This window comes from Mus caroli, unplaced genomic scaffold (genome assembly GCF_978045245.1).
Source record: "Mus caroli unplaced genomic scaffold, Mus_caroli_1 scaffold_9, whole genome shotgun sequence".
In the NCBI taxonomy this organism is placed as follows: Eukaryota; Metazoa; Chordata; class Mammalia; order Rodentia; family Muridae; genus Mus; species Mus caroli.
Window position 1 is genome coordinate 82,901,224 of NW_028227264.1, and position 24,659 is coordinate 82,925,882.

The window sequence follows — 24,659 nt, forward strand, 5'->3', positions numbered from 1 at the left end:
CCTTGCTTACGTGAATTTTGTCACACCAGCCTGCGAAGTATCTGAATGTCTGCACAGACATTCCAATGTGAGTCTTCAGAGCCAGGGTATAGACAGCCCCGGAATCCAGCGCTTCTATGGTGGCCAGCTCCTCTTGGTTTTCTTCCATTAGGTCAGCAAGTCTGTGTGGTCAGTGAAAGAAACCCAGTTAGTACATATTGATGAAGCCCAGAGCAGCTGGATATGCCAACCCTGTATAGGGTACCAACCCAGGACTAAGAATCCAGAGACTAGTCCAGAGGGGCAACATACCTGCCCCGATGGAGCTCGTGGTGTGGGGAGGTAGGTATTAAATAAATCATTGTATAAGTGGCTTATTTCAGGAAGTTGTTATTACAGTTTCTGCAGTGCTTTGGCTCGAACCCAGGACCTCACACATGCTAGGTGAGTGCTCTACCGCTGAGCTACAACCAGCTAGCCTTACAGTTACAGGGAGAAACCAACTATGTCCCCAGCGTGTGCCGTTTGCCTCCTGCATGCACAAGCAGCAGAGTAGCAGCTGGGCCTTGGTGGTCACAGGCAGGCAGGAGGTGGTGGGTCGAAGGAACCAGCATGGTGGGTGGTTTATTAATACACAGGGAAGTGTCAGCGTGAGCCACACCACCTGTGGACACGGGTGGCTTTCTCATTGGTACAGAAATGCTTTCAGAACCGACTGAAGAGGTCAGAGCCAGAGTGTGGAATGAATCACAAAGTCTGCAGCAGAGTCACCCCGGTGTCCAGGTTCCTTAGGAAGGGGAATGGAGTCTGTGGGATGGTATGAATAGTAAAAATATATCTTTTATGTTCCCTCTCTCTTCTCCTCCCTTCCTCTCTTCCTAGAGTGGTTCATTTGGGATCTTCAAGAGTTGGGCTTGAATGACCTGACACCCATCCCCTCCATGCTTCTGTTAGATCTCACTCTAAGGATCCTGTCAACTCGGGTGAAATGTCGAGCTGTAGGTAAGAGAAACCAGGATGAATAGTTGAAAATGATTGCTTCCGGAACACTTAACTTCATTTGTAATATTCTTCCAGGACCTTAGCATTCCGCCCCCACCCCTTCCTTTTTGTCTTTGAAAACAGAGATGGGCTGTCCCCTGTGTGAAGCTCTCTGTCCAATCTCTACTCGGGTCCGTGACCTTGGAGGGCCTTTATAGCCCATATCCCCTGGTGACTGAGGTGCATGTCAGGACACTTGTGAAGACCGTGAAGGACATGGTCAATGGGTTAAATCCCCCAGGTCTCTCATGGTTGCTCTCCTCCCAAGGCCACTGTAGAGTGCTCTTTTGCATCTACAGAGGACTCTAGAGAGCTCATCCACAGCTATGGACCTTGCCTCCATCCCTTCAGCCCTGGGAGGAGTACCCGCTTCCTCTGCCACCAGCCCTGCCTGGGTCCTTAGTCATTGTGAGAGTCCCATGCTCTTCCCTGAATCTTACATAGTCCTTGATGACCTCTGACTGATACAAGCAGTATCCAGGCATCAGGAACTTGTGTGTAGGATTTTATGTGACTCAAATTATGAAAGTCATGTCTGCCTTCCATGGGTGCATTCAAGACAGAATGTTTTATGGGAATTTTAAAGTCTTGACAGTATTAACGAATTTCCAAAGACAACATAGCTGTTTCCCCCAGCAAGCACACCTGTACATGAGTCTTCCTCTGTCTCTGGCGTTCATCCTCCCCCATTCGCCGTTCTCAAAGGCGTCCTTGGCTGCGGCTACTGCTCTGTCAACATCCGCTAAAGAAGCGTAGGACACTCTGCATATTGTCTAGTTCAAGACAAGCAGAAATAGGTCACTGAGGGATCTATTGATGTGACTCTCGTAATTAATATTCTATTAATAGTAAAAGTAGAGTATGACTTGTCAAATGAGAAAGTTCTATGACAGAAAACTAATCCATCTTGAGATTAAATGGGGAACATAAAGGAGACACTTTGAACATGGAAACAACCTGATGTTGTCCATCATACATGTCATCTCATTCCGAAAAGACACATTTAGGGCAACTGTACAGTTCTTCCTCAGGGAAGCCATGAGTCTGAAGTACACCCCCCCCCCACAGAGCCCTGCACAGAGGGATCTGCTGGGCACTGATACAGGAATCTAAATTCATCATAAACACTTAGTCTACTAAAAAAAAAGTCACGATAGTGAACAACAGCTAGTGTCAGAGCTGAGTGGGTAAGAGTCATGTGTGACATGCTGACGTGTGTTTGAACAAGGAGCCTGGGGGCCGTCGTCACTCACAGTTCCATCTGTGGGGTTGACAGTGGCGTAAGTCTCTCCATCCTCGGCATCCACAAACTGCCCGTTTATGAAACACTGGTAGGGGATTTTCACTGTCATCCCGTTCACCTCCTTGGAGACCTGAGTGAAGTCAGTGTGCTTCTGTGACTATCAACCTGATAGTTGGTAGGTGGTTATAAAGATAAACATTCACAGAGCTGGAGAGATGGCACAGTGGCTAAGAGCACTTGTTCCTGCAGAGGACCCAGGCTTGGTTTTCAGCACCCACAAAGGGGCTCAAGTTCTAGGGTATCTGGTGCCATATACTGACCTCTGAGGGTGGCATGCATCCAAGGCAAACACTCATACACACATACTCAAACAGATTTAAAAAGAGAAATTAAAAACCCTAAAAGAAAGAAAGACATTCACTAATGTGGAAAAAGGTCAGCTTGGTGGGATTCTAGTGACATCTACTGTCACAAGGGCAGATGCACTCTCTTAATGCTCTGGCCACCTGAGGTCTAGGCTTAGCTCTGGCTCAGATGTTCTTCATTATACACAAAGTTGCCTCAAACACCTGTGGGCAGCGCCATCTATTGACAGACTTGACAGAACCACCAATTGTGCCACTTGGATCTTTGGGAAATTCTTTACCCTGCCTGGTAGTTCCTTTTATGCTGGGGCCATCTCAAGATTTCTCCTCTATGTTCTTTCTGTTACATATGAGCTGCCTTATTGTTCTCTCTACTGCTGGGTAACAAGAGAGATTGAGGCTACTATGTTGCTTCCATCAAGCTCAGGGTTTTCATCAGTAAAACGGGGAGAACGGTATCTGCCTCCTCCTGCAAACCCGTCCTTCTGAAAGGCGGAAGTGAAAGCATCCCCGATGAGCAGACACAGTTAGTTCAGTGGTACACACTGAGCCTCTGGGCTGGAATTAAAGGACAGCAAACAGCAATGGTGATGACCCAAGTTCGGATCTTAGCACCCACATAGCCACGCACACCTGTAACCAGCTCTGAGGGATGTGGAAACAGGATGACTAGGGTTTGTGGCTCCCAGCATAGACAAGAAAATGTGAACCCCAATGGAAGCCCCAGTTCAGGGAGAGACCCATCTCAAAGGAATAAGCAGTGGATGATAAAGGAGGGTACCAATACCTTCTTATCAACTCTATTGTTGTGTACACAGACACATGCACATAGATAACACACCCACACTTCCCCCTCCACAACACACGCACACAGACATGCACAAAGACACACACAGGGAAATTTTGAATTCACATTAAATAGATTTCTCAAGGTGACTATGAAGGTAAAGAGAGAAATCTGTATAAAAACATTTTTGTTGTTTTTAACACTCTTTCTACCTGATTTTAGAAGACAGCTGCTATCTGCCTCTGAGGAGATAGTGTGGTGCAGTAATTAAGAGCCCTTGCTACTCTTGCAGAGGACTCAGGTACAGTGCCCAGAACGAGCATGTGGCAGCTTACAGCTGCCTGTAACTCCAGTTCCAGGGGTATCTGACACCCTCTTGAGGCCTCCATAGGCATCTGCATCCACGCACACACACATACACGCGCGCGCGCACACACACACACACACCCTCACAGGTCACATACATACACAATTAAAATAAAAAACCAAAACAAGAAAACAAAGACAGCAATAGGTCTGCCAGCAAATCCACATAGAATTAATATGAAAAATAATAACCTAAATTTAAAGGTATATAAGAATATAGTAGTGAAGTTTTCCTATACTGCTGGTATTAAGTTCATATTAACCTGAATTAGATTGCTTTAAGCAAAAATGATTATTGTGAGAAAATAACTAAAGATGCAGTGAAAGAAACAATGGAGGATGGCAAAGGCACCATAGGCAATCCTATATCAAGGAAGACAGAGGAGAAACAGAGCCACCAGAAGAGATCCAGAGAAAGTGTAGTGACAGCTACTCATAAAGATAAAAGTATGAGCTGAGCCATGGTGGGCACACCCTTAATCCCTGCAGAGGCAGATGGAGCTCTGTGAGTTTGAGGCCAGCCTGGTCTACACAGTGAGCACCAGGACAGCCAGAGCTACAAAGTGAGACCCTGTCTCTGGGGGCAGGGTGGAGGGGAATCGAGTTAGATTCTGTCCTCAGGGGGAAAAAAATTGTTATGTGTCAAAGGGTATTACAAAGAAGTGAAAGAATAAAGCAAACCACAGCTCAAAAAATATTTACAGGAGGCTGGAGAGATGGCTCAGCAGTTAAGAGCACTGACTGCTCTTCCAGAGATCCTGAGTTTAATTCCCAGCAACCACATGGTGGCTCACAACCATCTGTAATGGAATCTGATGCCCTTTCTGGTGTGTCTGAAGACAGCTACAGTGTACTCACATGTATAAAATATGTTTTTCTGTCTGTATATATATATATATATATATATATATATATATATATATGTGTGTGTGTGTATATATATGTGTGTGTACACACACACATCCATATCTGATAAAGATTAAATTTCAGAATAGACAGAGTACTTGGACTCTACAATAAGAAGATAAACAATTTTGGAAATGGACAAAGGATTTGAATAAACACTCAAAGAGATGCCTAACATCATCACTGTCCATCAGCAGATGCAAAATTGAAACCATACTTCAGCACTTTTACACACACCTGCTAGGACAGCTAAAGAGAGAGGCAAGTGAGAGCTTGAGAGGGGCCTGGGAAGGTTAGGGCTCTCTGCTAACCTTGGGGGTGGGATTCCAGAGTGATGTGGCTGCCTTTGGCAGTCCCTCAAATGGTTAAACGTGAGAGCTACAGTATGAGCCATCTATGCCACTCTTAGCACGATGCCTATATTGTCATGTCAAAATGGATACCTGAAGTTTTATATCAGTATAATAACAACAGCCTCCAGAGCCATACATCACCCAGTGACAGAATTAAAAAGAGGAAGTATGCCAGACATGATGGAATATTATCGAGTGGAAGTGGTGAAAACTGCTGTAAGGGTGAGCCTTGAACATACCAGAGAGAGAGAGAGACAGAGAGAGAGAGGGAGAGGGAGAGGGAGAGGGAGAGGGAGAGAGAGAGAGAGAGAGAGAGAGAGAGAGAGAGAGAGAGAGAGAGAGAGATCAACTACAAAGGCCACATGGATGGTGCATGGTCCTATTTATAGGAAATCCCAACATTATGGCAAATCCACCGACACAGGGAAGAGACTGCTGGATTCTGAGAGCCTTGGTATGGAGCAGGGGAGGAGAAAAGCATTGGTGTGATCTCCAATGGATGCAGTCTTCCCTTTCGGGGTGATAAAAATGTTCTGAAATTAGATAGGAGTGATAATGATTGCACAGTTTGTGAATGTTCTAAAAACCATTGAATGGCAAATCTAACTTAATACCGGTTTATACTTAAGACCAGTCGGACAGAAAAGCTCACTGCTATGCAGATCAGCTGTATACCTCTAAATTCAGGCGATAATATTTCATATTAAATCTATCTGGATTTGCTATAACTAAGGTGAATTTTATAGCACCTGAATTATATCTCAATAAAACTAGCCTTTTTTTTTTTTTCTTCTCTGAGACAGGGTTTCTCTGTGTAGCCCTGGCTGTCCTGGAACTCACTAGGTAGACCAGACTGGCCTCGAACTCACAGAAATCTGCCTGCCTCTGCCTGCAAGTGCTGGGATTAAAGACATGCCCCACCACCCAGCACTAACGCTGGTCTTAAAGGCCATATATGTAAATGGCAAATACATGCGTCCTCTGTAACAGTGGTCTGTAAGAGCTTGGAGTTGCCCATCGATGAGACACTTACGTAATCCACCACCAACTCCGCCTCTTCGTCCTCTCCTCTCAGTCTCCGCACGACCTTTTGGATGAAATCTCCAAACTTGGTGGCCATGTAGACATCTTCGTTCTGCAGCTGAAGCCCTCCGCAACTCTGTCTGATCTCTTCCACCAGCCTTAAAGTGAGGATCGGGTCACCTTACGTCCATTTTTACAGTTTCCTCATGGCCTGTTCACTGGCATTGGTGAAGAGGTTTGGAAACGATTTCTGCTTCTATCATACAAGATCATCTTTGGTGGCAATTACAGAAGATGTTAAGATTCGGGACAGACGGCACTTTCTGTTCTCACAGGAGTACCTGGGTTCTGTTATCATCCACATAGGGCAGCTCTTGACTGCCTCTAACTCCAGTTCCAGGGTGATCTGACACCCCTTCTGGTCTATGTGGGCACTGCAGGCATGTGATGCACATAAGACAAGCAGGCACACGCAGACATAAATTTAAAATATGATGTAGTGTGAGAAAATTAAAAGCCTGTCTTGCAGACAGTTTTTCTGTTTTTAACTTTAACCACAACTATAAATGAGATAAATTGAGGGGAAGATGTTTTTAACTACAGCAGAAATCTGTGGGCACATGAGTCTGTGCCTTTCAAATGAACTCAGAAAGGGAGAAAAAACAAACAATTTCCTAACTGGGAACATTGTAAGACCTGAAGGTAACAGGGAGTACTTTCTGTAGTCTACCTTCAAGAGGAAGCTGACCATTGGTTTGTATTACGTGTTTAACTGAGGTGCTCGGTAGCACCTATAGGCCAGTATCCTTCACAAGTCCTTTTCTGTCTTTCAGTGTCCACCTAACCATTGCTGTTAGCCAACCTTAAACGGGAAAGCTAAACCAGGTCCAGTGTGGAAAGCTCACCACTTCTGGCCCTCTAATCACTTATTTCCTGAAGAAGTTGGTGTACCTTGTAAGTTACTAAGATAATGACAACAGGGCTAGCAAGATGGCTCAGCTGATAAAGGAACTTGCCAACAGACCTGAGTGCCTGAGCCTAAGAACCCACAAGATAAGACTCCCACGGGGTTTTCTCTGACTTCCACATGTGTCATGGCATGTGATTGTGCAGATACACCCCAATGCTAATACATACATTTTTTTTTAATATTGACTTTTGATGATGTCATATGCTCTTGAAGTTCATATATTTGGTGAGCCCAGAATAACAGGGAGATGTTAGGGGAGTGGAGAGGATGGGAAATGGTCATCTTGGGACACTGGCAGAGGGGGTATGAGAATTAGTGTCCTGGGGCTGAAGAGTGGCTCGTTGGTTAACAACACATTCTACTCTTGCAGAGGGCCTGGGCTTCGTTCCCAGCACCCATGTGGGCAGTTCACAACGGCCCTGTAACTCCATCTTCAGGGCATCTAGTGACCTGCACATGCAGGGTAACTGCGCACACATGGCATTCACTGACACAAGCACACACAAATAAAATAATAATAAATCTTTTGAAAATAACAATTAGAGACATTAAAGGAGATGCAAAACAACCTGGTTGGTGACAAAATGAATAAAAAGATCTGTGCGTGTGGCCACGGAAACAAGGGAAAGAATGAAGGGAAGGAGCTGTAGTAGACACACCGAGCGGAAGGGGGTGAGCGTTCAGGGGTGGCGGCTTTACCTCACAACATCCATTGAGCTCGCTCCAGATTTAAAGAAGTCTGTGGAATCCTCAATCACAGGGACGTTGCTTAAAATTCGAGCCCAGATGACCTGCACAAAAAGGACCACTTTTCTAAAGAAGGACCATGTGGCCACTGCATCTGAGAAGGGGCGACCTGAGCGCTCTGTCGCTCTGTCCCACCAGTTTGGCCCAGTGGAAAACGATTTACAATTATGTGTGAGTTTTTGTCTGTCTGGCTAGACTAAAAATAGCCTTCAATCTGGGTTTCTAAAGGTTTCTCTTTACCCTTTGTGTCCCAACCGGGATTCAGCCCCAGGACAAACATTTTGCATACCAAAGCAAACTGGCTTCAGGGTTCTTCCAGCATCCCTCAGTCCCTACCTGGGCAGGGCATGGCTGGCATTCCACGACTTCTGCCCCTGAACTTTCCAAACCAAGGGCTAGTCTTCCCCTCCCCCAGAATCTCTTCCCTATATAATCCAGACTTTTGAGTCTCCCCCACCCAACTTCTCTCTCTGCCCGTCTCCACCTGCTTCATTCCCCCACCCCCTCCTTCCCGTGGTGACTTCCCTGAACCCATCCTGTGAGGTGAGTGAGGTCTGAGAGCTGCTTCCCAATAAACCTGCCTTTATAAACTCTGGCTTGAACTGGCTCATTTCACCGGCAGAGAATTACTTACCACCAAGCTCGCCCAAACCCTCCAAGCCAACTTAGAACAGAAAAATAAATCTCTATATGCTGTGCTTCTTAACCACAACTTATACAGAAGGAGGAGATAAAGTCACACTCCCACTGCTCTAAGGACAATTAGACCCAGCCACAAACAGGTGCGGGGTTTTCGAGGAACGAGTCCGTTTCCAAGGTACATCACTTGCTCACCTTAATGGTCTCTGCCACCTTCAGCTCCTCGGCCGTAAGTTCTACCGCTGATGTCTCACCCGCGGAAAAGTACTGGGAGGCTGGAATCATCTTTCCGTCCTCAAACTGCAGGTTTCTCACCATCAGCTACAGAACGGCAGTAGGAAAACAAGCTGAGGATTCGGACCACCCAAGACCAAGGCTACCCGTGTTAGAGGGGTATAGAGACCGGCTTGTTTGGAGAATGCAGACATACGGTTGACCTGCTTCCCCGTGCCTAAAGGTCTGGGATGACATCTTCATCGTGGCAGAAAAAAAAGGCCAGTCAACTAAAGGGCCAGATGCCCTCCTATGGTTGGACAGTGCACTCAGGGAAAACCTGCATTCTGGTTACAGGTGCTTGGACTTGAAACCTCCTGAAGGATGCTATGGATCCCACTTCCCCACCTCCACCCCGTCTCCCACCCCCGAGAGGACACACCACTGCTGCCAGCATGCAGCCGCTGGCACATTTGGAGGCATATGCTAGTATCAATCCTGACAGAGCTGGGTGCCATTGTGCCTGCCTTACTGTTGCAGAATTGGAGGCTCAATGAAATCCAGTGATTTGTGTAGTGTCACTGAGGTAATAAATAACAGCTGGTTAAAGATCTAGCAGCAGCTGGGCACTAAGACACTGTAACATTTACCCTTAAACAATGGGGACTGTGCTGACTGGTTTTGTGTGTCAACATAACACAAGCTAGAGTCATCAGAGAGGAAGGAGCCTCGGTTGAGGAAATGCCCCAGTGAGATTCAACTGTAAGGCATTTTCTCAGTTGGTGATCAATGGGGAAGGGCCCAGCCTGTGGTGGGTGGTGTCATCCCTGGGCTGGTAGACCTGGGTTCTGTAAGAAAGCAGGCTGAGCAAGGCAGAGAAGCAAGCCAGTAAGCAGCATCCCTCCATGGCTTCTGTGTCTGCTCCTGCCTCAAGGTTCCAATCTGGCTTCAGTTCCTGCCCTGACTTCCTCTACTGATGGACTGTGATCTGAAAGTGTAAGCTAAATAAACCTCTTCCTCTCCAATTTGCTTTTTGGTCCTGGTGTTTTGTCACAGCACTAGAAACCCTGACTAAGACAGGGACACATCTGTAAAGGACAAATGCTCCTTTACACCCTTCATGGGGGAGCTGTCCGCGAGGCCCAGAGCTAGCCATGGTGGTGCTGGCCTAAGGAGGTGACAGCAGTGAACAATGGGAGAGGAGGCCACATGGGTCTTACTGGGTCTTCCTAATCACTGACAGTAGGAGACAGATGTGAATCTCTCTCCATGCTTTATAGACAGGGAAACTGAGGCACAGAGGGGAGAAGCAGCCTTCCCAAGCCAGCAGGTGGATGAGCAGAAGAGGTCCATATGTCCCCTTTTGTAACCACAGGTCTCCCTGTGGTCTCACTGCGAAGGTCCAGGAGCCATCGTGAGGAACCTTGTCTTGGGGCGTACGAAGGCCTCTCATCGCCAGAGATGTGGGGCACAGGCACCATGAGCCTTCTGTCTCTCATTGAGTGCTACAGGAAGCCATTCCCTAAAAACTGAGGTGATAGAAGGAAGACCACCAAGTGGCTTTGTACACTTACTGCTTTTCCATCATTCCCAAAAAGGACAAGGCCATTTTTGGTGACAAGACCGGGCTTCTTGGCACCTCTAATATCCAGTGGTTCTCCAGAAGGCACAGAACTAGTCAACAGTGATGAGCCGTAGAAAGTCACCATCTAAGAACGAGATCAAACCGGTGAAGTCAGGAAGTTAGAGCCACTGCCAGGGTGTGGGGAAGCATCACCTTGTACAAACATTGACGTTCACAGTGTTTTCTGCAGGAAAGCTGAGACACGATCTTGTCATTTTGCATTCATTTGGTGAGGCAGAACCAAGCATATCAGAAGAAATGTAACTTATATGAATCTCTGTAAATATGTGACCAGAGTCTCGGGGGTGGGCCAGAGACAGGCGCAGTGGTTAAGAGTGCCTGCTGCTCTTGCAGAGGACCTAGAGTCAGTTGCCAGCACCCTCATGGCCACTTACCACCACCTGTAACTCCAGCTCCAGGTGATCTGATCCCTTCTGGTTTTGGAAGGCTCCTACACACACACACACACACACAGAATAGTTTATTTATTCTGCCCCCCCATACATACCTGTGTACATGCATGGACATGCACTCACAATACATGACCTCACATACTACATCTATTTCTTCACATGTGCACACACACATGTGAACACATCTATACACATACAAGGTAAAGCTTCAAAAAGTTTCCCATCCAGGTGATAGGAGTGTGCATTTATCATGCATTCAAATGGTCAGAAAGAAGGCCAAGGTTAAAAGGAAAAAAGTAGTCTTTTCACTTAAAGGTAGGTTTTCTGTGTGTATGTTTGTATATGTGAGTGTGTGTGAATGTGTATGTCTGTGTGTATGTGTCTGTGTGTAAATGTGTGTGAGTGTCTCTGTGTGTGTGTGTCTGTGTGTAAGTGTGTGTGTCTGTGTGTGAATATGTGTCTGTGTTTGAATGTGTGTCTGTGACTGAGTGTGTGTGTCGGTGTCTGTGTGTGTGAGTGTGTGTCTGTGTGTGTGTTGCAGTGGGTTAGGTTATTGTGCTGGGAAATTGTCCAGATTGTTTTTTGTTTGTTAACTTGACACAAGCTAGAGTAATCTAAGAGGGAGCCTCAATTGAGAAAATACCTCCATCAGATTGGCCTGTAGGCATGTCTGTGGGCCATTTTCTTAATTAATGTTTGATGTGGGAGGGCCCAGCTCATTAGGGACGGTGCCACCCCTGGGTTGTATGAAAAAGCAGACTGAGCAGGCCATAAGAATCAAGCCAGTAAGCAGCATTCCTCCATGGCTTCTGATTCAGTTCCTTCCTCCAGGTTCCTGTCCTGACTTCCCTCTGTGATGGACAGTTACCAGGAAGTATAAGAAGACATACACCTTTTCCTTCCCAGGCTCCTTTTGATCAGAGTTTTATCATGTCAACAGGAACCTTAACTAAGACAGGAGTGAACTCAGGACCTCATGTATGTCAGGTAGTCACTCTACAAATGAGTGCCCAGGAACACGCACACTCTTCCCACACAGGATGGTGAGCCATGAAGGCTGTTCTAGGGGTCAGTTCAAGAAAACTGGAAAGGATGGTGACCAAGAGCAAAGATACTGATTTTTTTTAAGTTATTGTATTAGTTAGGGTTTTACTGCTGTGAACAGACACCATGACCAAGGCAAGTCTTATAAAAAACAACATTTAATTGGGGCTGGCTTACAGGTTCAGAGGTTCAGTCCATTATCATCAAGGTGGGAGCATGACAGCATCCAGGCAGGCATGACGCAGGAGGAGCTGAGAGTTCTGTCTTCATCCAAAGGCTGCTTGCGGAAGACTGACTTCCAGGCAACTAGGGTGAGGATCTTATACCCACACCCACAGTGACACACCCATTCCAACCAGGTCACACCTATTCCAACAAGGCCACACCTTCAGATGGTGCCACTCCCTGGTCCAAGTATATACAAACCATCACATTCCACTCCCTGGTCCCCATAGACTTGTTCAAAAACATGAGTCTATGGGGGCCACACTTAAACATAGCATAATGCAAAATGCATTTAGTCCAACTTTCAAAGTTCTCATAGTCTATAGCAGTCACAACAACGTTAAAAGTCCAAAGTTCAAGGTCTCTTCTGAGATTCATCCAATTTACTTAACTGTAATCTCCAAAGCAAGGCAGGAAACCAGCTGGGCAAATTCCAAACTCTGCATCTCCATGGCTGATGTCAAAGCGGTCTTCAGATCTCCACTCCTTTTTCATCTTTGTTGACTGCAACAAACTGCTTTCTCCTAGGCTGGTTCCACTCCCTGTTAGCAGCTTTCCTCAGCATGTGTCCCATGGCTCTGGCATCTTTAACACCTTTGAGTCTCCAAGGCAATTTCAATGTTACAGCTTCTTGTTTCAGTGTCTGGGATTCCACTTGATCTTTTGGACTCCTCCTAAGGGCTGGCATCACTTTTCCAGCTCTGCTCTCTGTAGCACTCTAAGCTCAGGTTGATCCACTCTACTACGACTGCAGTTCTTGGTGATCACTCCATGGTACTGACATCTCCAATACACTGGGGTATTCCACACCAACTAGACTTCACCAATAGCCTCTCATAGGCCCTCTTCAGGATGCCAAGCCTCAAATCCTTTGCATGACCCCTTCAGTCCTAAGCCATCAACTACAGCTGAGGCTTCACCTTCTCCAATGGCCTTCCCTGGACTCTCACAGTGCTAAGCCTCAGCTTCTCTCCATGATCCCTTCATTCCTTCGCAAGCAGTACCACCTGAGTGACTCTTACACATTACCAAGTCCAGCCGCAGCATGAGGTACAACCTTGGTAATCTCTGAAACACAGCTTCTTTGTGCTCCCAGCAAACAATTTCCAGAAGATTTCACCTCAGTGATGCTGGTCTCTTCTTAATCACTGCTAATTCCTTAGCTCCAGCTAACCAGCATCAATTTTCCCAGTAGTTCCTTCCATTCTTAACTCTAGAGCCAGAGCCACGTGGCTGAAACTGCCGAGTTCTGCTGCTTACAGGAACTAGAACATGATCCCCTTGTACTATTACATTATCACTAGCTTTATGTTTTCTAAATTCTTCACTGCCTAAGCTTGGCTATCCTGGTTCGTGCTTTGTAGATTGACCTTGAATGCAGAGATCAGCATGCCTGTCTCCTGAGATTAAAGGTGTGTACTACCATGCCTGGATTTAATTTAGCTGGGTAGGATCTTGCCCCAAGGTCCCACTCCCTTAATCTGTTATCTCCTAGAACACAGGAATTTGTTCCATTTCACTCCCTGGTACCCCTTTAATACTCAAACCATATATTTTATATTTTTCCTTTCTAAGCTTGCTATGCTTATTCAAACTTCTCTTCATAAGACTTAACCAGAGAACAAAGTCTCTGCTGGGCTTTTTGAAACTTCTTTTGTCAATGCAATTAATCCAAGTCTCTTCACCTTAGCCTCAGACAAACTTTTCAGACAAGGGCAAAAAGTAGCCACATTCTTCACCAAAATACCACAAAACCAGTCTTTATGCCACATTCTGAAATTCTTCTCCTTTGAAATCTCTTGGGCCAGGTCAACACAGTTCAAATGACTCCCAGCAACTAAGTCTTCCATATTCCTACTAGGATGACCCATTAAGCCCCATTTAAAGCATTCCATTGCTTTCCAAATACAAAGTCCCAAAATCCACATTCTGTCAAATAAAAGCATGGTCAGGCCTATCACAGCAATACCCCACTCCTGGTACCAACTTCTGTATTAGTTAGGGTTTTACTGCTGTGAACAGACACCATGACCAAGGCAAGTCTTATAAAAAACAACATTTAATTGGGGCTGGCTTACAGGTTCAGAGGTTCAGTCCATTATCATCAAGGTGGGAGCATGACAGCATCCAGGCAGGCATGACGCAGGAGGAGCTGAGAGTTCTATGTCTTCATCCAAAGGCTGCTTGCGGAAGACTGACTTCCAGGCAACTAGGGTGAGGATCTTATACCCACACCCACAGTGACACACCCATTCCAACCAGGTCACACCTATTCCAACAAGGCCACACCTTCAGATGGTGCCACTCCCTGGTCCAAGTATATACAAACCATCACAGTTATCATTTTATAAATGTTGGCTGTCATTTATTGGGCTGTAATAGTTACTATGTATTGAATATTTCCTACATACCAAGGACTATGTATTTACATGAATGGCCATATATTTGATTTTTTCTTTCTTTCTTCTTTCTTTCTTTCTTTCTTTCTTTCTTTCTTTCTTTCTTTCTTTCCTTCTTCCTTCCTTCCTTCCTTCCTTCCTTCCTTCCTTCCTTTCTTCCTTCCTTCCTTCCTTCATCCCTTCCTCCCTCCCTCCCCTCCCCCCTGTCCCCCATTCTTTCTAGACAGGGTCTCACTGTACAGATATGGTGGCCCTGGCCTGGAACTTGCTATGTAAACCAGGCTGGCCTTAAACTTACAGAAGTCTCTGTGCCTCTGCCTCTCTAGAGCTGCAGTTAAAGAAGGATTACAATTTAAAACCAACCTGAGTAATTTAGTAAGATGAGGCCCAAAGTGTAGTCCAAAGTGTAGTACTGTGGTAAAGTGCTTTCATCGCTTGTGTAAGGTTGGGTTTAAATACCAATAGTAAACAAACAGAGGGGGGAGAGGGAGGGAGGGAGGGAGGGAGGGAGGGAGGGAGGGAGGGAGGGAGGGAGGGAGGGAGGGAGGTGAAGACGGAGAGAGGAATTGTATGATGGAGATGTATCCCTCAAAAGAGTACCTGTCCATTTATCTCTGCCCAGGCTCCAGGGACCTTGTCATGACCTCGAATCCAGTTATGCAAAACTTCAGCAGGCTGGTCCCAAGAAATCTAGGTGAGCAGAAATATGGGTTGTGAGGCCTAGAGGTGACAGTTAACTTTTCTCTTCCATCGGGGAAACGAGTGAGGACACACATAGGGCCAGCTGACCCTGGGTCAAGAGCTGCCTCTGGGTCAGGAAATGGTCTCCTAGGATATCTATTGAGAAGTAGAGGGCTGTGACTTGGCTGTGTGTTATTGATGTAATTAATACCTCAGCGTTCTCCTTCTTCTGGATGCCTTCATATGTTGCCCCCTCTTCTGGCTGAGGAGTGCGAGGCGCTTTTCCATCAGCTATGAGTTGGACGGCTTCTACCTAAAGTCAAAACCAGTACTGGTATGAGAGACAGAGAGCCATAAAGGCATGGCCTATAGATCTGCTCAGAAAGTCAGGCTGTGGTGTCAACTGCCATCTGTGTCTTTTGGTCCACGTACATGCTGAGCCCATGGGGTATGACAGCTACTTTATGGAAGTTATCCCTTACAGACACCACAAGTATCCTGAAAGGTGTATATCACATTCCCGCTTTGCAAATGAGGAAGCAGTAATTTCCAGAAAAGTTGGACGACCAACTCTAGACTCAGCCATATTTGGTCAAGGATAGCTATGAATACAACTAGACACAACGTTATACAGAAACTAACTTAACACACCAAAAGGTTTTTTTTTCCCGATAACTCAGTTGCACATCTTTTAAGTGTGAACTTTGTAAAATACAGTGTCATTTCACAATGACAAAGGGTTTGCCATGCCTGGCAGGATTTATACTTTGGTATAAATGTGCCCACTCCAACATCAAGCCCGTACTCGAGCATGAATCCTTGATGGGGCCCAAGGTGAAGCTTCGGAGCAAAGCTCATGCTTGGCATATGCAAGGCCCCGGCTCACCCTAGAGAGACAGGAAGGCAGGAGAGGATGGGCCATTCTGTCCATCACGGTGATGTAAGCCATTCATGGTGTCACTGCTTAGGGACGTGTCTCACTTCTCTTCCCTGACACATTCGCTGGGAGGCCCATGGATGCCTCGTGCTATTTTGATTGTAATTATCAGTTTGGAGCACCTGCTGTGTGCTAAGTCCCTTATACAAATGATGACATTTCATTTGCAGAATACTCGTACAAGCCAGACAGTTTCCCACATTGTACATAGGAAGGAACCAAGGCCAAAGAGCAAAGGCTTGCTGTTGTCAGCCCATAAACCATCATTCTGTAGGTGGTAGAAGGTGGACTTGAAGACAGGTCTCTCTGCCGCTAAGGACCCTCTGACTGAATCGCTAAGGGACATAAACAAGTCTCACTCTTCCCTCACATCAATGATGACTACTTCATAGAACCTTGCTACTTTTTCCTACCAAATTCTTGTGGGGGTGGAAGTTGGGGAGACAACCAAATGGCATAGGAATTGCTTGCTGAATCTTTGAATATTTTTATGGATAAATTACTTTACTTCACAGTATAGATGAATGTTTGGAATCTTTTACTCTGAGCACATCTTAATAAATACTTAGTAATCACATTTCATCCTGTTATGTAGACTTAAGCAAGCATACCTTTAAAGGAAATCTAAGTTACATAGAAAAAAATTAAAATTTTTTTATTCTTCCTTATAACTAGTCATTATCAACACGGCTAGAGTATTTGGCAAGAGGATACAGCAGTTTAGTTGTCTTGGCCGTTCTCTCTTTGAAGAGGAACAAGTCATCGTCACAGACTTTCAAGCTCCAATTTACATTACAGGCATGTGCCACCATGCCTGGCTTGGCAAATTTGAAAAACAGTCATCCAATGTTAAAGGTTTGCTAAACTCATGCTGATGGTGTGAGTATACTGACCATGGCCTTGATCCCCTCAGGAAAAAGGAACCGGTTATAAAGCGAGTCCACTGTGTCATTGGGCTTGACGTCACACGATCTCTGAAGAAGGATGGGTCCTGTATCCAAACCATCATCTGCCCAGAAAACAGAAAACCCAGCTTTCTTATCTCCCATGATTAGAGTCCTGTAAAAAGAAGAGTTTCCATTTAAAATGCTGGCTGCTTGCATCAAGCAGAAAACTGGTCAGGTTAAAGGTAAGGAGGTTACATTGCAAACACAGAGAGTGAGTACAGTGGCCTACAGATGTTCATGCAGAACTCAGGGCCATCAGTGTTCGTAGAGAGCAACACCCCTATGTTTCTAGCACTGCATCCTCGTGTAGGTGTCGTCGTGCAATAATGGCTTGTGTGCATCTTCAAATGTGTCACAATCCGTCCTCACTACCACCCACTGACTGCAGGTGTTGGCTTTCTTCTTCAGGACTGCATCATTTTCATCCCCGCCTATACTTCCTACATTACACTCGATCATATACTAGGCAGAATAAGAATGAACAATGTCACAGGGTACTTGTGAGAAGGAAAACTGACTGTTAATGTAGAGTGTATAATTTAGTATAAATATCACTTAGAATTAGCTCCATACTGGCTATGTAAACTGTAGTAAGTGTCAGTTGATTAAATCATCGATTCATCCTGTATGCTGTGTACAGCCTATACTAAGAGAAATTCTTAGCTTGGCTCCATAGAGGCTTGTAATACAAACAAAAAGTTGGATATGTGGGCAGATATCTATAAACTCATCTTACAGAGCAGGCACATACAGAGAAGGTATAAAGTGATACTTTGGCAATGCCCTGAGTCATTTTTTAGATTTATTTGTATTAATATGTATGTGTCTGTGAGTAAATGGCATGTGTGTGCAGATGACCACAGCGGCCAGTAGAGGGAGCTAGATCTCCTGGACTTGGAGTTACAGGCTGTTGTGAGATATTGATTTGCGTGCAGGAAACAAACTCTGGTCATCTGTAAAAGCAGTGTGTGTTCTTAACTTCTGAACCATCTCTGGAGCCTCAACCCCTCCCTAAATCATTTGTGTTTCTCCAAGCTATCAAGCAAGCAACACCTAAATCGGTCATCAGATGGGTCTCTCTGGCTCTGTCTTTCTTTTAGAAATATTGAGGAATTATCATCACACTGTCACGAGCCTTGAGAATATCCATATGCTTTGACCCAATGATTTTGCACATAGAAAGAATTCAAAATGAAAAACAGATCCAAGTGCAAAGTGTATGTACTACTACTACTACTTAGAAAACCAAAAGGAACTCAATTCCTGGTATTAATCTTTAAATACCAGAGTATTTTTCAGCACATTTAAACCACATATAGATTTTTTTTTTATATATCCAACAATCTGATGCCAAGAGATACCAAGAAGGTGGCAGAAAAGAGAACAAAGGTAAAGGTGGTGGGAAAAGTCCAGATCAGCTTCAGCAGAGTGCACCATGGTGTTGGGTACTTATGGCCTGTCAGGACTCAGCACAGTGCACCATGGTGTTGGGTACTTATGGCCTGTCAGGAACTGTTGTTAAACAGATATGAGAATGTTGGACAAAATCTCTTTAAGAAGCTTTAAGTCAAAGGAAGGAGATGGCTGATAAAGAAGGTAGTTTCCTGTAACTCTGCATTTTCTTAAATATATTTGAGATCATTTGTATAAGAAGAAAAAGTTCTGAGAGCATCACGCACTGTGAAGACTATGAAGATACAGGTCAAAAAAAAAAAGTGCAAAGAAGTCCTGAGATAAGTCAGCATGAACCAAATTGATCTTATTTGTCTGACCACTGAAGCTTTGGGGACATGGTTACAGCCACTGGAATTCATAACCAGAGGCCATAGTTGGGGAATTCTATTCTTCTTCATGTAGTATCTCCAGCTCTCAGAGGTGTTCAAACAACCAAAGCAATCAGCCAGGATCTTACACACATACAAGGTATGTGTGCGCACACACACACATGCATGAGCACATAAGCACACCTGCGTGCATGCTAAATGCACGTGTTTATGTGGATGTATACATGTGAAGCACACACATATGCAAAGTCCAGAGACTGTCATCAAGTACCTTGCTCAGTTCTTCATTCTGGCTTTTGAGTCAGGGTCTCTTATGAAACCTTGAGGCCATTGATTCAGCCAGGCTGGCTGGCCAGTGAGCTCTGGGGAGCAAGCCTATTTCTACCTCCCTCTAGCTGGGATCACAGATGCAAGCCTCCATGCCTGGCTTTCATGTGGGTGGTGGGGATCTGAACTCAGGTCCACATGCACGCACAGCAAGCACATCGCTGACTGGGCCATCTCATCTCCCCAGCCCCAAGCACACCTCGTTTCTGCATCATGTAGAAGAGAAACAGAAAAGCCATGGACTATGGAAATCGAGCTGTCATCTTAGCCATTCCAAGGCTCACCAGTTGATGGCAGAAGCTCCTCTGTGCCTGGGTAGGAGTGAGGGGTGGTAGATGATGGAGCCATGCTTTGGGCTGTCAATGACATCCATGGGGATGAACTGTGTGCAGAAGGGGAGCACGTTGAGCTCAGCCCCCACCAACTGGTAGGCTTCTGCTACCTCCTTGATGGTTTTACCCTTGAGTCTCCATCGAGGGAACTTGAACACGGGAGTCCCATCTTTCTCTGCGGCCAAAGCTGAGCACACAAAAAAAGAGATTGTCCCTTTTATAAAAACCATGGTCTCATATTAACACACGGTGACATTGCGATTTCACACAACTTTTACAGGCTAAATACAGTGGGGAACAACTGGGATTATGACTAGAATTTGATGTTGTTAATATTGTATAAGGTTTGTCCCTAGAGGGACACTCATATATTGAATGCATAATGTATTTGAGTTCAAAAAACTGGTAAGTGGATAATATTTTCAGATTTTGATGAAAGGGTCTTTTCTTATTTGTTTGTTTGTTTGTTTTTTTCAAGACAGGGTTTCTCTGTATAGCCCTGGCTGTCCTGGAACTCACTTTGTAAACCAGGCTGGCCTCGAACTCAGAAATCTGCCTGCCTCTGCCTCCCGAGTGCTGGGATTAAAGGCGTGTGCCACCAGCACCCAGCCAGAAAGGGTCTTTTCTTAAAAGAACTTTCATTACACTTTTATTCATTTATTGTGTGCATGAGTGTGTATGTGTGTGCATAATGTGCATGTGTGTTTGCATATGTGTGTGCATGTGTGTACACATGTGTCTGATGTGTGTGCATGTGTGTCTGCATATGTGTGTGCATGTGTGTACACATGTGTCTGATGTGTGTGTGCATGTGTGTCTGCATATGTGTGTGCATATGTATACATGTGCCTGATGTGTGTGCATGTGTGTTACAATGTGTTCATGTGCATGTGTGTATGAATGTGTGTACATGTGTCTGATGAGTATGCATGTGTGTTACATTGTGTTCATGTGCATGTGTGTCTGCATAAGTGTGTGCATGTGTATACATGTGTCTGATGTGTGTGCATGTGTGTCTGCATATGTGTGTGCATGTGTGTACACATGTGTCTGATGTGTGTGCATGTGTGTCTGCATATGTGTGTGCATGTGTGTACACATGTGTCTGATGTGTGTGTGCATGTGTGTCTGCATATGTGTGTGCATATGTATACATGTGCCTGATGTGTGTGCATGTGTGTTACAATGTGTTCATGTGCATGTGTGTCTGCATATGTGTGTGCTTATGTATACATGTGCCTGATGTGTGTGCATGTGTGTTACAATGTGTTCATGTGCATGTGTGTCTGAATGTGTGTGCATGTGTGTGTACATGTGTCTGATGAGTATGCATGTGTGTTACATTTTGTTCATGTGCATGTGTGTCTGCATAAGTGTGTGCATGTGTGTACATGTGTCTGATGTGTGTGCATGTGTGTTACAATGTGTTCATGTGCATGTGTGTCTGCATATGTGTGTGCATGTGTGTGTACATGTGCCTGATGTGTGTGCATGTGTGTGCATGTGTGTGCATGTGTGTTACAATGTGTTCATGTGCATGTGTGTCTGAATGTGTGTGCATGTGTGTGTACATGTGTCTGATGAGTATGCATGTGTGTTACATTGTGTTCATGTGCATGTGTGTCTGCATAAGTGTGTGCATGTGTGTACATGTGTCTAATGTGTGTGTATGTGTGTGCATGTGTGTTACAATGTGTTCATGTGCATGTGTGTCTGCATAAGTGTGTGCATGTGTGTGTACATGTGCCTGATGTGTGTGCATGTGTGTGCATGTGTGTTACAATGTGTTCATGTGCATGTGTGTCTGCATAAGTGTGTGCATGTGTGTGTACATGTGCCTGATGTGTGTGCATGTGTGTTACAATGTGTTCATGTGCATGTGTATCTGCATATGTGTGTGCATGTGTGTGTACATGTGTCTGATGTGTATCTATTTGTGTGCATGTGTGTGTACATGTGTCTGATGTATGTGCATGTGTGTGCATGTGTGTTACAATGTGTTCATGTGCATGTATGTCTGTGCATATGTGTGTTCATGTGCATGTATGTGTGTGTGTGTGTGACAGCATATATATCTACCATAGGCTATTTCCAGGAGCTAGGGCTGGAGGGTTTGCTTCTGTTCTTTCATTTCCTTCCTTCTGCAGTTATCACAGTCCTAAAGGATGAGGTAGGGTCTCTGAGACAAAACTGAGCCCCGAAGCCTTGTTAAGACCCAAAGGTATCTGAATGGAGGCTAGTCCTTGATCAAGCCATTTGAAAGACTCTGAGCCACCAGCACAATAATGCACAAAACATGCATGTTAATAAAATGTTCAAGAACTGTAGTTCATGTCAGATGGCAGGTGAGTGGAGGTAAAAGTATAATAATGGGGGATGGGGAGATGGCTCTGAGGATAAAAGTGCTTGCCATGTAAACACAAGGACTTGAGTTCAAATCTCCAGCAGTCACATTTTAAAAAGATGGACTCAGGGCTGGAGAGGTGGCTCAGTAGTGTGGTTCCCAGAACTTGTCTTGAGTGCCTGGTGACCACGTTCACAGATATAGAGATAATTAAAGTAAAATGAATATTTTTTTGAGATAGGATCTCACAGTATAGCTCCTTGTATCCTAGAACTTACTCTGTAGACCATACTGGCCTCGAACTTACAAAGATCTGCCTGCCTTTGCCTCCCAAGTCCTGAAGCATGACATTATAAATAAATCTTTTTTAAAAACTGGACATGGTTGCATGCACTGTGGGGAAAGACAGGAGGACCACATGGAATTGATGGCCTCCAACCTAGAGAGAGACCCTATCTCATGGGAATAAGGTGGAATGTGACAGAGCAGGACACCTGACATCCTTTCTGACCTCTACAGTACAGGTACACACACACATGGGCACACACACACACAATCACTTGTGTGATAATGAAAGGAATCTGAGGTTGCTCGGGAAAGAAAATGGGGTAGAGAAGATGTTTTTACTATTTAAAAAAAAGAGCTCTGCAGAGATAGAAACTTGGGATGGTAGCTTATTGGTCTCATTGTGGGTTTTGACTGCCCAGATCTAGTTTTGACTCGCTCAGTGGACTCTCCTGATGAGAGCTTTTGGCTGCTGTCATTTTTACTTGCTTATAAGCCTGACGTGAGGCATAGCATTTTACATACGACCCCCTCCCCACAGTGAACTCTCACATCCCCCTATGAGGCAGGGGCCACTGAATTGGAGGTTAGTAAGTTAAGTGACTTGCAGAGGGTCATGGGTGGAAAGGGGGCAGACTCCACATCCATCGCCTGATCTTAGAGCATATGTTGCTAAGCGTGCTGCACAGTCTCAAGGCCATATTGGGTATAAGTTGTGTTGGGTTTTTCTTCCTTTTCTAGTTTACATCATGAATTCAAGTGGTCATGACTAATGGAAAGAGGTCCTGACCCTGGGTCCAGGTACCAAGGAAACACCCTCTTCCCAGATCTATTTTGAAATGAGTCTGATAATTATATTTGTAATTCCAAAAATCCATGTACATAGTAGGACTGCTAGTTGTCTGCACACATCCTCCAGGTGTGGGATCTCTTAGTGGGGTGGTCAGCTTTAGTTGTCAACTTGACACAACCTGGAATCATCTTGGAAGGAAATCTCACTAAGAAACTTTTGATCGGGCTGGTCTATGGGCTGGTCTGTGGGGGATTATCCTGATCACCCTAGTTGAAGTGGGAAGACCGTTCTGAGATGGACAGTACGATTTCCTAGGAAGGGGATTGTGAACTGTTTGAAAGTGAAATAAAGCTAGCTGAGCACTGGCAAGCATGCATGGCTTCATTACTCTCTGCTCTTGATCAAATGGATGTGACCTGACCAGGCACCTCAACATTCTCACAGGGATGGACTGTAACCTGAAATTGCAAGCCAAGGAGATCCTTCATCCTTTAGTTGCTTTTGTTAGGACACTGTTGAAAATTATTGTCACAGCAACAGGAAACAAAACTAAGACACTTTGTGCACTTAAATAGATAGCTACCTCAAAGACAATCTCAGGCAACCCCGTGAATGACTTGGCCTATACCTAATATCTGGCTGGTTGGATATGAATGGAAGTGACTTGTGCCACTTCTGGGCTATGCCCAGAGTAAAGTGCTCATTCTGTGCTCCCTTTCTTTCTCTTCTTGGTGTAGTGTGCATGTTCGTCTGAGTCTATGCACATGCCCATGTGGTCACCTGTGTGTAGAGAGGTCACAAGTCAATGTCAGGAGTCCCTTAATTCTTCTACATCCTATTTTTTGAGACAAGTTCTTTTACTGAACCAAGTGCTTGCCAATTATCTAGATTATCTGGCCGACAAATTTCAAGGATTCTCTCGTCTCCACCTTCGCCCCACAATGTTGACATAAGAAACAAAGCCAGGGCATCAGCTTTTAATGAGTGCTGGAGCTATGAACTAGGTCCTCAAGCTCAGGTGGCAAGCCCTCCCTGTTTGCTGGCCGGAACATAGACTTGGTTGGACCATGAAAGCCTTGTCTCGATATGGCACAACAACAACAGAGATCACATGCGATGCAACAAACCCAGCTCTGATCACCAACCAGCCTTGAGAGTGTTTGGACCACGTGTCCCCAGATGCACTCACCCAGTGGATCGGCCTTTCCATCCTTGTCTGGCACTGTGAACACTCCCACTACTCGGTGGCCCTCTTTCAAGAGCTGGCTATAGACTTCCTGTCCGAACAGGCTCTGGCCAATAAGTGCCAACTTCAGCTTGTTTTTGAAATAAACCTGTGAAAGAGTATAGTGACAACGATTGCTGTGGACAGAAAACAGTCGCATGAGATGTTGAGGAATGAGTCACATAAGATGATTTGAGGACTACAAGACCCCTTTGCAGTCCAGCTATGCTACGTGGGGGGTGATAATGTTCTCCCCAAACTAGACACTCTAACAACAACCACAGTTTCAGGCACGAGAAAGAGTCAACTTCTAGAAAAATCAAACTGGATTTGACCAGAAGACCTCTTCCCTAAGGAATAACTTTCATAGTACTAGAAGGTGCTATGCAAGCAAGGGAGACAATCAATAGTCCTGCCTACCTGTAACAATTATGAACCACAATGACGCTTAGGACATGATATTCCTAAAGGGGCAGTAGTGGCAGTTATGTCTTGGTGGTAACCAACAGCTTTATAGTTGGACTTAAGGACTTAAGACCCTCTACATAAGAGGGAATTTATGCCTGACAGTGTAAACCTATCCAACTCCCCATGACTAGTAAGGTCATAAATCTTGGAGGAGAGTACCCCACTGCCACTTTATTAAACTTGTATGATTCCCTGCTGC

General features: G+C 45.1%; 1 protein-coding gene and 1 long non-coding RNA gene across 3 annotated transcripts in view; one reads left to right on the top strand and one right to left on the bottom strand.

Moving 5' to 3' along the window:
* Aldh1l2 (aldehyde dehydrogenase 1 family member L2) overlaps positions 1 to 24,659 on the bottom strand; it is a 49,337-nt gene that overhangs the window by 18,318 nt on the left and 6,360 nt on the right. The window contains exons 2-13 of one of the 2 annotated variants that reach the window (XM_085843064.1): positions 23,957 to 24,101; positions 19,298 to 19,532; positions 16,849 to 17,014; positions 15,230 to 15,331; positions 14,938 to 15,027; positions 10,207 to 10,341; positions 8,615 to 8,740; positions 7,733 to 7,824; positions 6,074 to 6,221; positions 2,274 to 2,393; positions 1,666 to 1,793; positions 11 to 161 (exon numbers count right to left, since the gene is read on the bottom strand). In XM_085843064.1, the coding sequence (XP_085699190.1) occupies positions 11 to 161; positions 1,666 to 1,793; positions 2,274 to 2,393; positions 6,074 to 6,221; positions 7,733 to 7,824; positions 8,615 to 8,740; positions 10,207 to 10,341; positions 14,938 to 15,027; positions 15,230 to 15,331; positions 16,849 to 17,014; positions 19,298 to 19,532; positions 23,957 to 24,101 (1,638 nt within the window). Of the gene's footprint in view, positions 1 to 10; positions 162 to 1,665; positions 1,794 to 2,273; positions 2,394 to 6,073; positions 6,222 to 7,732; positions 7,825 to 8,614; positions 8,741 to 10,206; positions 10,342 to 14,937; positions 15,028 to 15,229; positions 15,332 to 16,848; positions 17,015 to 19,297; positions 19,533 to 23,956; positions 24,241 to 24,659 lie in introns of those variants that run through there. The other variant, XM_085843063.1, reaches the window with a different exon arrangement.
* LOC147002703 (uncharacterized) lies at positions 14,057 to 16,986 on the top strand. The gene is made up of 3 exons (XR_015048445.1): positions 14,057 to 14,152; positions 14,960 to 15,031; positions 16,869 to 16,986. It is a non-coding gene; the product is annotated as an uncharacterized LOC147002703 (long non-coding RNA).